The 14,231-nt window shown below is 34.4% G+C and overlaps 1 protein-coding gene across 1 annotated transcript in view; it reads left to right on the top strand.

Moving 5' to 3' along the window:
* The window catches only part of LOC149549321 (Tic22-like family protein), a 139,820-nt gene that overhangs the window by 62,395 nt on the left and 63,194 nt on the right, over positions 1 to 14,231 (top strand). Inside the window, exons 4-5 of the mRNA XM_089792770.1 lie at positions 13,613 to 13,654; positions 13,749 to 13,876. Coding sequence (XP_089648896.1) covers positions 13,613 to 13,654; positions 13,749 to 13,876 — 170 coding nt within the window. The remainder of the gene's footprint in view (positions 1 to 13,612; positions 13,655 to 13,748; positions 13,877 to 14,231) is intronic.

Here is a 14,231-nt window from a genome sequence, read left to right as displayed (position 1 = left end):
TCATCTTTATTGAGTTAAGTTATGTTGGTTTGTTTCTATTTTGTATTTAGTTAACAATTTGTTTCATTTAGAAACATTATCTTTGACTTTTCTATTTAAGGAGGCTTTGTCTTTATTGTTTAATATCAAAATATCAAGTTTTATAATAGATGTAGATATGGATGCAAACACTGACATTTTTCAAGACCCTTGATACGGAGATGACGAGATACAACATACATAAAAATAACATTCTTGTAAATATAACATTTTTTTTTACTAAATTAAATAAACTAAACATTTATTAATATTATTAATTCAAAACATATTGAAATATAGTTTTATGTCTAGAAAATTTTAACTTAGATAATAAATTTAAATAAAAAGCACTTTTACAATTAATTTTTCAAATATAAAATTGTAATTTTAATAAAAAATTACAAATTGTAGTAGAGAAAAATAAATCTAAGTTGTTAATAATAAATTATGATAAAAAATAGGCAAAAGCCTACAATGCAACGGTAAGTTGTGAGCCTCTCATGCGGGAGGTCTTGGGTTGGAATCTACCTTCGCTTAACATATAATAATAATTAATTCCAACAAATAATAATAATTAATCTAGGCTTCGACCGTTTATCGATTTAAAAAAAAAATTATGATAAAAAATAAATAAATATGAAAATCCTAATATTTGACCAAAAATTAAAATGGGTTGGACAAATAACTAGCAAAGACAAATAAAGTTCCATTATTACACCACACTGGGGGATGGGGGGACAACGGAACATGGGGACAAGTTTTTGAGATAGGGGGACAGAGGGGACTTAACTTGGGGACGGTGGCAGTGGATAGGAGGGTGTGTGTGTGTATATACATATGGTATTTTAAATGCTAGTTATGAAAAGATGTATTGCAATATAAGATATAAAGATGTAAAAGAGTAAATACTTGAACATTGGATGGAATTGGAACATTGAACATTAAACATAAATAGTCGAATCAACAAATAGTCAACATCGAGTCATCCCCCATCCTTGGCGGAGGTGGCACCGCTGGGGATAGGGGGATGGAGTCCCAAAGTCCCCGGTGTGTCTAATTCTTCGAGACGTGGGGCAAAAAGGGGGAGGGGGATGCGTCTCCGTGTTACTATGCAATAAACTCTTTGATTACAACTTGAATTGGGATTCACCCTAAAGTGTAATGTCCCCATTCTAGCACAAGTTGTACAAGTTTGTTGTTAGTGTATTTCTTCCTAGTCTCGTAAGCCAACTAGGACAAATAAGGGGCTTTGAGGCCATTTGGCTTCAACGGATTTTCTTGCAAGTCAATTTGAGGTATTGGGATGTAGTTTTGGGTGTGCTTACTTTCTATGGTAAGTTGTTTTGGGCATGGTAAAGGACGATGTCATGTTGCTGGTAAACGCTTAATATTGGTAGAAGATTTTAATATTATTGTGCATTAATAAAGCTAGTTTATTAAGTTAAATTTAATTATTGAACTTTATTAGTGCGAGACTATGGAGTGGAAGACATTTAAATATTAAAAGTATCTTTGTTTAATACACATAGGAGGCATTACGATTATCATTTTATATAGATAATCTATGAAAAATGGTGAATAAAAGTAGACTTACGAATTAAAGTAGATACATGAATAAGGGCAGATATAGGCAATGCCGAAAAAATACATATGAGCAAATCCCATGAGCGGCTATATAAGAATTCAATTGCTTCAAGAGAAAATAAAACCTCCCTAAGAAATTTTAGAAGGGTTGCAACATTATCTATTCATAAACGCTCTGTTTTAAGAAAAACTCCATATGCTTCGTCTGCTACCATAAATCCCAAAATTGTAAGGAATAATTAGGAGATGAAAGATGGAAAAAATCTCCAACAAAGAGGTAATTTTCAAACAAGAAGTCAAAGTATTAGGGGAAGTTTTAAGAAACCCTAACCCTACAAATAAAAAAACAAACTAGAGCGTTTAGGAAATAATAATCGTCATCTTGTGATGATTCTTAGCGATAAATATACGGAGGGCTTTTGGCACCATTGCAAGTGATGGAGCCTAGATTTTCTGATTCCGTTTCTGATGTTGGAAACTTGAAAGAAGATAGTCATTGATGTCGAAATTTTACTAAGTTGCAAATCATCACTTACCAAGTCAATGATCTACATTTAAAGTAATCAATATCCGTATTGAAGAAATACCTCATAGACCATCAAATTAAAGAGATATTTGCAGAGTCTCAAAGACAAGGTTCACTATGGTATATTCAATGAAGTGACTGCAAAATAAGGTAGTGGTGTTGGTGTGCTATGGAATTATATACAGAATTGTAAAAGTCTTATGAAAAAGACAACCCTACATACTCTCACAAATTCTCTAAGGATGCAGTAAAGTGTTGATTGTTTACACATTACTAATGGACGTCATAACATAGACATGTTTCAGAAGAACATATCACCTCGTATTTCAAAAGCTTTCCTTCAACAAACTTACCGTTGAGGATATTTTTTGAAAACATTTCAGTATAATTGTCTATATATTGAATTTTATAAAGTTGTACATTTTAACTAATAATATTGACTTTGATTGCCCATTTAATTAAGCATTGGTCTTTTACTCTTGATTCATAATTCATATGTTGGCAACTGTTTCATTTTTTCCCATTGAGGAACCAATATATTTATTTGTTGCATTTATTCTTTATTTAAAAAATTATCACATTTATACAGTCATTTACTTTTATTTTCAATTCATAATTTGCAAGTTTGAGGTTTTCTAAAATCCTTGTCCTTTGGGAAACTTTCAACACGTGTTCTAATCAATCTGCTATAAGTGTCTTGGATCTAAGTGTTTTGTCTAGGATCAGGTACACCCGCCTCGGTTTCGCAGAGCCGAAAGCACAGGGATTTGGATCGCATCGATCAGTCCTGTCAAGTTGGCCTTAACCGGTTGATCCTAGCATCGAGCAGGCAAGGCTTGTAGGATTTCAATTTGCGGGTTTGGGAACCAATAGATTGGTGACTCTACTGGGGAGAGTTGCAACACAAACTCTAAGAGTTTTTGATTTCGAGATTAGTAAGAGTTAGGTTCTATTTAATTTTTTAAAACATTTTGATATATTTAAAATTCTAAATTGATAAGTTTTTACACTGCATTTAATTTCCTTAAAGATATTAATCTCTTGGAATTATTTTATAAATCTTGAATTGCTTTATAAAGATTTGATTTTGTAGGAGCATTCTATATTTTTCTTTAAGCTTTTTCTGCAGATTCGATCTTTGGTGAATTATATTCTGCTGGAAGGAAGAACTTAGATTCTTGAAGATTATTCATTTCCTCCATTTGGAGTTGGCCTCTATTGTATTTTGATTGGTACTTTAACAAGGATTGCTTGGATCATCAGTGACTCTGCTGAGGGAGAGGACTCAAAAAGAAATGGTAGATGGTCTTTCAAATGTATCGATCATTTAAAAGAAAGCCTTTTGTTCTTGATGGCATCAGGCCATTGGATTTCAGCAATTTTTATTATGAACCTAGCAAGTTATCTCCAAAGCTTTCACAACTGGTACCAAAGTTCCATGGAGAACGACAATTCAACATTTGGATGCATTCTACACATTTATAGAAGATTATGAGATTTGTGCGGAAGATCAAGTGATGAATTTGTTTGCCAGAACTTTGAAGGACAATGCAAGACACGTGTATGAATCATTACCCACACAATGTATCTCATCTTGGAAAGAATTTGAAGGATGGTTCCTATTTGAATTTGATGACGCAAACCATGAAAAAGAGATGTGTTATGAACAATATGGAGACCAAGGCTGCAACATGGAAGATGATCCTGACATGTCTCTACTTGATGTCTTCTTCAATATAGAAAGATACGAAGGTGAGTCTTCAACACATTTGTTTTTGAGGGTGATGAACACTTATCATGAGATTCCATCGAACTTCAAACCTCCTTACATGGAATTTCTAAACAAAATTGTTAGGTTGAGAATCTCGTTGAAGGATCCTGATGTGAAGCTTCTTCTTTAGATATGAGATCAAGCTATTAAAGATGAAGCAAAAGATACCAAAGTAATACAAGAACAAAATGATGTTTCAGATTCAAGTGCAGAGGAAATTGAAGAAGAATCCGATCACGATGAATCTGGTAAGGAATTAGATTGTGAAGAAAATGGAAATGATTAGGAGGATTCTCTCAGTGTGGATGAGATCTCGACCTTGTTAGATATGGAATATCAAAAGTATGTCGAAAAGGGCGGTCAAATTTTTCTTCCCATACATGAGGAGAAACAAATAGATGTGTTGTATGAAACATTCAATGGACAAGAAAGTTCAGCCATCTCTACAAATCCATATCACTTTCAAGAGGAGGAAACCAATGAACCAAAAGGATCATGCACTTGTCAAGAGGATGGCATATTGGTTGAAGATGTGCATTATAGTTTAAGTATAGAAAGAGATCTATTCGGATACAATTTCAAAGAATTTTCAAATCCTATATATGATGGACTGGCAGAAGAGAATGAAGAACACAGCCCTTATACATTTCTAGATTTTGAGGACAGTGTGAACATACATGAAGAAGAAGAAAATGCATCCAAGGAGGACTTCTAAATCATTTCAGATCTTTTATGTAATGAAACAATGGAGAATCTGGACATAATATCTTGTGAAGATGAAGTAGAACAGCATGTGATATATGAATAGGAGAAAATGTTGGATGAAGGATCTCATGGACATATGCCCAAGCATATGAAAGATATTTAAGGCAAACAAATATTGCAGCACTATGATAAAAATAATAAAGGTATCGTGCTTAATGATAATGCTGAAGTCGATAAGATGTGTTTTATGTATTCACAAGGCAAGAATCTTTTTAGTTCATCCTATGAGCCCAAATCATATCAGATATGTGAGGATGATATGAGATTAAACAAGTGCAAAGAGGAGAGTATGTTGAACTTGAAACACAGTTCTGAAAGATTTTCAAGTGTCATATCCGCTCAAAGTATTGATCAAAGAAAACTTGTATTTCCTGAAAGTGCACTATTTTCAAAATCTTTTTGTGAAGAAAATCAGCATTTGGAGTTTAAAGATCAAGCAAATTGTGTGCTAGGAGATGCTTGAGCAGAGAAGGAGATGACTACAAGGACTTTCTATCCAGCAGCGACCATAATGTAACTAATGATTTACCAAAGGCTAAAGACTGCGCTGATAAAGCTGAATGAGAAAATTATATTCATATGGATGATGCATTTGATACAGGTATGAAGTATGAGCAGTCTACCAAGGTAAGTATCCTTGAAGACCCTATGGTAATATTTGTTAATAATATGCTTAGGGAGATGTTTTTAAGTTTTTATCATCTTTCTTTTGAAAATTTTTCTTCCACATATTAATCGGATCAATGAAATAAGAGATCAGATGTTTGGATTTAAAGATGATGAAATTTATTTCTTTTCAAATGATCCTATTGGTAAGACAAATGTTAATTCTAATCTTGAACAAGAAAAGCACATGTCATGCAGTGATTGTTTTATATGTACTAACGGATCAAATTTTACTAATGAGCAATATGATATCATATTTAGTATATCTGAAGTGTTGAATGGTCAAAATAAGGTATTTGATAGAGGGAAGAAGTGATGTTCACTTTTTTGGGGGGCCTGGGGCCACCCGATTTCACAGTGCATCGTGTTAAGCATGGATGTTCGGTCTGTTCCTCCAAGAGATAGCTGGAATTCTCACTATACCCACAAGGGGCATATGTCCCCAACAAGAGCCACTGATGGAGCCCAGATTTTCTGATTCCGTTTCTGATGTTGGAAACTTGAAAGAAGATAGTCATTGATGTCAAAATTTTACTAAGTTGTAGATCATCACTTACCAAGTCAGTGATCTACATTTAAAGTAATCAATATCCGTATTGAAGAAATACCTCATAGACCATCAAATTAAAGAGATATTTGCAGAGTCTCAAAGACAAGGTTCACTATGGTATATTCAACGAAGTGACTGCAGAATAAGGCAGTGGTGTTGGTGTGCTATGGAATTATATATAGAATTGTAAAAGTTATAAAAAAGACAACCTTACATACTCTCACAAATTCTCTAAGAATGCAGTAAAGTGTTGATTGCTTACACATTACTAATGGACTTCATAACAGAGACATGTTTCAGAAGAACATATCACCTTGTATTTCAAAAGCTTTCCTTCAGAAAACTTACTATTGAGGATATTTTTTGAAAACATTTCAGTATAATTGTCTATGTTCAAACACTACATATTATGGCCCATGCAATATTCCTTCAAAAGTCATTTGGTGCAATCTCAGAAAATTTTGATGAAGTTTGTTGACTTGTCATGAAACAATATGTGACTAAACATTGAGACCAAAGCATATGATACTATGATGTATCGGTGTTGGGTATCATCAGGGTTATTGGTTTGATGACTTTTGGAAAACCCAAATTAGATCAAATATGCAAATGGAGCCGCAGGAATCTACAGTTGTAGGATATATTAAGATGTTGTATAGTGGTTGGAAGAATATTAAGGATTCCCATACGAAGCTACACGAGGTCAAATCATGCCCACGATTGTGTCTCTGCCCTCTATACTGTGCAGCGATAACCTGGAGATTTAAAGGAAGCACACCCGTGGATTTTATCACCATCATAAACAATGATTCGTAGGCACAAAGGCATGGATATATTTTGTGAAGGAGACGGGAACTAAGATTTCATGTTTTATTTTTGTATCTAATAATGTTTTTTGTCTTGCGCAGGTATGAAGATTTACTCAATATCGAGGAATTGGCAAAGATCATCATCAGAACATCTGTAATGCATTAGAGAGGAGCCCTCTCATGTTGTCGAGAACCCTTTCCATGATCATGATGAAGGGCCAATGCGATTCTGGAGTATGGAGAATGCACAAATAATAGGATTGTTTCTTGAGGGCAGGATACACGTTGGGAGATGAAGTCTATATATGCAGAGATAATTTAATTTCTCAATGCTTAATGCTCAATGATGGATAACATCCTGAGTCGAAAGATTACTTGCGGACTAGGAGAATTGAGATTATGAAGTGTGAGTTGAGCGTTTCTTGAGGGCATAATGATTGGACTAGCCTCCGTTAATCCATATAACTGAGAAAGGAATTTGAAGACAAAATGTTTTAAGCACTGCCTGTGTCATACGAAAGCATGCCCGTGTTTATATTGTTACCCTGAATATATATGGATGGCTTCAAAAATATTAGTTTTGATCTCTTAAAATAATTTCAACTTAAATTACAAGTCATATTAAGGGTCATGTTGTACAACAAGTATTCAGTTACTTGTTATGAAGGGGCATGTTGTTTTGAGAAAGGACTCACATCTCTTTGCTTGTTATAAATTAAAGATGTAAAAATCAGACAAAGGGGAGAGACAATATTCATATAAATTTTACATATCCCATCCTCTATGATGTATTTTTATTCTTCAATTGGTGACGGAATGAATTCTTGAACAAAGCCTATGGATTTGAGTTATTGGGTGGATCTTGTGCAATCCAGATACATTTGCAATAGATGGATCATCTGTAAGGAATGTCTTTATTGTAACTCTATTTCCAACATAATTATTTATTTTAAATTTTGGAGTTCTAAATTATTATTAAGTTGTGTCTTTTATAAATGTTTTTTGTTTATTTTCTATAAATATTTTAATATTTGGATAAGTGGATTGGGTCATTATTGCATTTTGAATTTGATAAACATAAATATTGTGAAATATCTAATTATTTTCGTATTTATGTCTAGTTTGTCTCCTCAAGAGTTAAAGTGCATCCTAGACTAGTTTAAAATTGCATTTATATAATTGATCTGTCGCGTCTGAATTGTTAAAATTGTTTATAGTTTAAATATATTGAATTTTATAAAGTTGTACGTTTCAACTAATAATATTGACTCTGATTGCCCATTTAATTAAGCACTTGTCTTTTACTCTTGATTCATAATTCATATGCTGGCAACTGTTTCATTTTTTCCCATTGAGGGACTGATATATTCATTTGTTGCATTTATTCTTTATTTAAAATATTATCACATTTATATAGTCATTTACTTGTATTTTCAATTCATAATTTGCATGTTTGAGGTTTTCTATAATCCTTGGCCGTTGGGAAACTTTCAATACATTTGCGTTCTAATCAATCTGCTATAAGTGTCTTGGATCTAAGTGTTTTGTCCAAGATCAGGTACACTCGCCTCGATTTTGCAGAGCCGGAAGCACAAGGGATTTGGATTGCATCGATCAATCCCATCAAGTTGGCCTTAACTGGTTGATATCCTAGCATTGAGCAGGCAAGGCTCGTAGGATTTCAATCTGCGGTTTTGGGAACCAACATCAAGATGCATGGATTGTATGTACATTGGGGAGGATCCCCTTCCCCCATGGAAGGTATCATTGAGTGGATATCCAAAGCATTTGGCACCTAGGTAAGTATTACTACTCTTTCTAATAATTTTATCTATTTAGACTGTAGAAACTTTAATTTTAGAAATAAACTTTTGAATGCTCCATTAGTTTTTTTACGAAGGTGTATAAATTTTTTCAAATGGAAACCCAATTTTGATTCGAAAAATTTTGCAACTGAAATAAGACCTACATGGGTAGAAATAAAAAAGCTTCCAGTAGAATTACTACATGATGCACATTAGGATTTAATCCTCGTGCAACAAGCCGAATGAAAGCAAAGTTTCAGGCAACTTGCTGAAGGGGACCTTGGTGGTGTCACGAAGGGTGACCATAGGGCCATAGGAGGTGCATTGACCGATGGAGAACACCGTTCACTTGACCGTTGGTAGGTGAGGAGTAATGAGGACTTAATAGAAGAGACACAACAAAGATTAAGTTTGATCGAAGAAACGAGGGAGGAGTTCGTCAACTTGTCTCGCACACCATGGGTGGAGAATCAATGGAAGAGTGAAGAGGGGAACATGGCTAGAGGTGTCGAAGCAACATGAGCAAGGGGTAGCTGAGATACTCCATTTGTTTCCCATGCACCAAACAAGCGAGTACAGTTTGGCAGTCAAACCCTATTTTCAGATTCTACCACACCACAAAGCAATGCTTATGTGCAAGTGCAAGCGCAAACATTGACTCCACACATGATATAACAAAAACAACCGTTGCAGTCAATTGTAACAACACAACGGACACCGGCTATGGCAGGACAGAAGCACAAATTGCGTATATTCACGGGTGATGGTACAAAAGACCCTATGTGACATTGTAAAACATGTGAAACTATATGAACAAACAACGGTGTAGCGGATCACGATGAATGAGTGTGACAATTCCTGGCCACTCAAGGGGAGTAGTGATCAATTGGTTCTGTGATATCAACCGGGTGAAGGTAACCACATGATTGGACTTGAAGGAGTTTGGGGTAGAGTTCTGGCTATTAAGAGATGATAATAAAATCGTTGCAAAAATCTACAACACCAAACAAGTGAAGGATGAGATTGTCTGTAGATATGGGCAGAGACTGAAGGAGATGGTGGGGAAGATGGAAGCCCACCAACGGACGGCTTGAAGAAATGCTTGTTCATTGAAGGATTAAAGCCTACACTTGAGAGAAAAATGAAAAGAGTACCCCCAACGTCATACATCGATGCATATAATAGAGCTATGGATCTCGAAAGCAAAAGCAAGACAAGGAAGAAGAAGAAAAATAGATCATCTGATGAGGAAGATGATTCTTTTGGAGAGAGTAACGATGATGAATCAAACAAGAAGATCCATGCACTACAAAAATACATTTTCTGCATGAAGGAATTTAAAAACATAAAAAACCCTGGAGGTTGCAACCATATACAATACGACCTAAGTGGGTGGCCGATGATACAATACCGTGCTTGCAATCAATGGGGCCACTTCGCTAGAGACTGTACAAAGAGTGAAGCACCGCAGTTTCTGTGTAGATGGTGTGGTCCTTGAGACCATGGCGAGTCAAAATGCCCCAAGCCAGTGGTGAACCTACTAAACATCAAAGGGAATAGTGAAGAAGTGTTAGCGGTTACCCAAGCACAAGGGAAGAAAGACATGTACCAAAACTCCGAAGAGGAAAAAAGAATGATGTGGGAAGAAAAAGCTGAAATAGAGAAGGAAATGATAACAAAAAGAAGGGAATTGAATGAGACGGTGAGTACCTCAATTCGGACTCAGGCAGAGCAAAACATTATAGGGCAGGTGATGCAAGCAGAAATCCCAATAAAACTAGATGATCTTGCAATATCACAATTGAAAACAACAATATTAAACATGACACCATCCCCGAAGGCATCGGATGGGCTAGGGAAGAGTGCTTACGGTGAAAGTGAAAACTCCATCAGACAAAAGATTCCTCTCGGGATAGAGTAGGACTTGATGTTACTTGTGGTGAATACGGGAAGACACCCTCTAGTGGTGGAGATGGGCATCCTTGGGACCATCCTAACGAACACCAATGTAGATGTAGGTTTTGGTGTTAACATATTGTTGGAGGAAACATAGAGGAAATTAGGGCAACCAATGCTATGGCCATCGACATTCCTTCTAGTAGGCACCGAGCAACACAATAGAGGGTTCAACTTTCGGTGTTCTGTTCTGCTATTTGATCTGATAAGGAGTAGTTCTGTAACAACCAAAAATCCAAGTACCTTGTCCCATGATGTATGATTCCTTATGAACTCGAGTCACTGAACTATTTCCTACATATATGAAAACTATCAAGAGAAGATTGTTCTTCAAATGGTGTGGCCCCAAAAATCATCGTCAAGCCCTGCTGTACTTGTTTGCCCTATTTTGCATCTCCACCTTGACCAATTTTGTCTTTATGGGGTTAAAAGTATGTTTTAAGCTCTTCTTAAGTATCATTATCAAATAGATACAGCCGTTCTTCTTAATCAACCAAATTTATGATAAAATTTGGATCAATGTAAGGCTCGCTTATCTACTTGGCAAACAAAGCTGTAATAGTTTGCAATCTAAACCATTTTAATGTGTAATTAAGAAAATGGTTTTGATTTATAAATGCAGATTGTTGTAAAGTCATGGTAAGATTTGTTTATAAAGAGTAAATGGTATGAACACATTTTGGCTGAGTCAAAGATCTATGTAATAGCACCATGACATGGACTACAAAGATGGAGTTTTCAGGTTTTTTTCCTAAAGACTGGAGCCTTCTCAGTCCCCATTAGTTACTAAAAACTGTGTCAGTTTAAAGTCTCCTCGGCTAATGTTGATAGTTAATGGCATAATTTGTAATAAAAGGGAGTGAGGAAGTTGTGTAGATTTCTAAGCTTCAAATGCCATTGGTCAAGATTTAGATTTAAAGATGCATTTCAATTTCATTTTTACACTAATTAATTGTATAGCTCCACCAATGCCATAATGTTCATCAAGGTCTATAGAGTAGAAATCAGCCATGCCTTATTGAAATTGCTATCTGGCATACAGACTGAAGCAGGAATTTATCGTAATCAATAATAAAAAGATTGGTGAAATAGTATTAGAATTGGTGGATAATTGAAATACATTTACATATATGCATTTTGACTATTTGCCAATTGTGCTGTAAGATGGGTTGGATACTCTTTTTTGATCAGACAGATACTGCTATAATCTGACGCCATCCAAATTTTATGGTTTGGATGGGTTTTATGATCTTTACAAATTTGTAGAATGTAATGTATTGACCATTTTCTGATCACTAAGGAAAATGAGAGCTCAGAGGCCAACTAAATTGACAGTAGCAGGAAACTTGTATGATTTGAGTGGAGCATTTTATTTATTACGTTCTGTGATATTAGTTTATTACTGTTTTTGCAAATTTTTTTCTTCTATTTGAAGATTTTATAAAATTTACCTAGAGATGGAAAGACTTGGTGGTTTCTGGTACTGGTGTGACCATTTTTCAAAAACTAGGAGCTGTGAGTAGTTGGAGATGACAATTTTATATTATATAAATTAATATTTCCAAGAAATATCTGTGTAACTGTAGACACCCAAAAGTGGACATGCTAGCAAATATGCATTAATTATTCTACTTTTAATTATGATTAACTATTAATTAATGGTTCTTTAATCATTAATTAATCATCTCATTTCCTCTAAAAATAAAATCTTTGCATGATTTAATCATTCTCTATTAATAAATTAAGTTTGTTTAATTAATTAACCTTTAATTAATTGATCAGTATCGATTAATTAAAATCGATTTGTAAACCTTTAATTAATTGATCATTATCGATTAATTAAAATTGATTTGTAAAATCCTATAATTTAAATAATTATCATTTATTATTCTAGTTAGCTAATTTATTCATTTTGATTAAATTAAATTAAATTTTAAATTATTTTCACCTTCATTTCTCCCAATTTTTAATTTCTGATAAAAATGCTTCTTATTTTGTTGTCTGTAGGGTTAAATGGATTTGTTAGTTTAGTATTCTGATTTAATTGGTGCTACTAACTAGTTTGTTTGAGTCTTGCAGATTTCCCCACGACACATGGATATATAACATGGTGCTTTGAAAACAAGAACAATGGAAACTTTTAATTATGAACATTGAACATTAAAACCAAGGCAAATTCTAAAGACTAATAGTAATGTCATTTAGTCATTTAATACTGTGTCATATATAATCAAATAGTTTAAAACTCAAATTGCATATCTGATTTCTGTGTATCACATGTGATCATATCAGATTTATAATCCATGAAATTATCATTACATTTTAAAATTTGAAATTCAAAAATATATAGTTTAATGCTAAATTGTTGGTATGCAAACATAAAACTCAGAATTCTAAAAAAAATTAAAAATCTATCTAGTATCATCTAATATAAACATTATCTCCGGTTAGGGCTTCATCTCAATCCAAATGGGAAGTCGTAGGTTTTCCAAATGACTAAAATGATGGTCAAAATAAACTATTTTGTTTTTAATTTGCCTTTTTCTCCGGGAACGTGCAAGATACTTCTAATATTGTGGCCGGAGACTCTGAGACTTTGGGAGTCTTTGACATGAACTCTCTAGGCATTTTTGAAGACTCTGGAGACTCAAAAAGTCTCAAAGATGTGTCTCTCTCTGGGACGGATCTCAGAGGGGCCAAGATGCATCTCCCGTTAATACTGGATTTTATCAGTCTTCTGGTAGCAGATTTTCCCTCTCTTTATGTAGTTGGGGAAGTGTTGGTTTGGTTAAATATAAAACTCACATACATCAGTCAAATAAAACTTTCTTGTAGTCCAGTTGCTTTCATTCTGTCATATTGTAGCTTTGCACAGTAATCAAGGCATTATATTTTGATCTTGATCCTTTGCAATCATGGGATGAATTAATGCTTGCAATTGTGTGTCAAAACGAGGATTTAGCTCTCCTTTTTGTGTGAATGAGAATCCAATTGCTAGATCACGGGAACTAAACAATGTAGCTTTGAAAGTGGAGAATGCCTTTGTACTCTGAAATCAAGTGCTGTTCACTACTAGTTCTTATAAATAAACTGTAGAAAAAGTGCAGTTCTTAACATTCAAATCTTGTTTCATATTTGATTCTATTTAATTGGTTGTTGCAGGACAGGCCTCACATGTTCCAATTTGTTCCCAATAAAAAACAGGTGTGAGCTAGAGGCTTTGTTGCATTGTACTTATAAACAATTTTTTGATAGATTGTAACTGTTACTGAAACAAGAATTTGTATTCTTCAAACAGGTCAGGGAGGCTAACAAACTTCTTCGAGGAAAATCTGGGCCAAGAAGGGAAAAACAACTGAAAGGCGTTCCAGTTTTCACTGCTCAAAATCTCAGTATTGCCATAGCTTCAACTAATGGCATCAGATGGTATGTTGTCTGGTTTGATTTGTCTTTGCAATGCTTCCCATCATTTAGCCTTAGACTTTGTGCCTTTTAGAAACTCTTGTGCTTGGAGATACGACTATATTAGGATTTGTTTAATTTTACTATCCATGATTCCATACAGCCCATTTTGGTTTTTTTGAGAATGAATCTCAAAAGAATTCTGAACAATAGACATCAATGCTTAATTTCTACGTTGATGGCTTCTCCTGATCTCCATACCTGAACTGAAACCGTATTTGTACTGATCCTGATTCTGAGTTTCCTTGGAAACTCAACAGCTTCTTCACGATCACTGGCTCTTTCAGTGTTTCACCTTATTCATTAATCATAGTTTACA

The sequence above is a fragment of the Cupressus sempervirens genome, chromosome 7 (genome assembly GCF_028749045.1).
Source record: "Cupressus sempervirens isolate cs-2001-9-10 chromosome 7, ASM2874904v1, whole genome shotgun sequence".
Classification (NCBI taxonomy): domain Eukaryota; kingdom Viridiplantae; phylum Streptophyta; class Pinopsida; order Cupressales; family Cupressaceae; genus Cupressus; species Cupressus sempervirens.
Note: the sequence above shows the minus strand (reverse complement) of the source record. Positions and strands in the feature narration are given on the sequence as shown.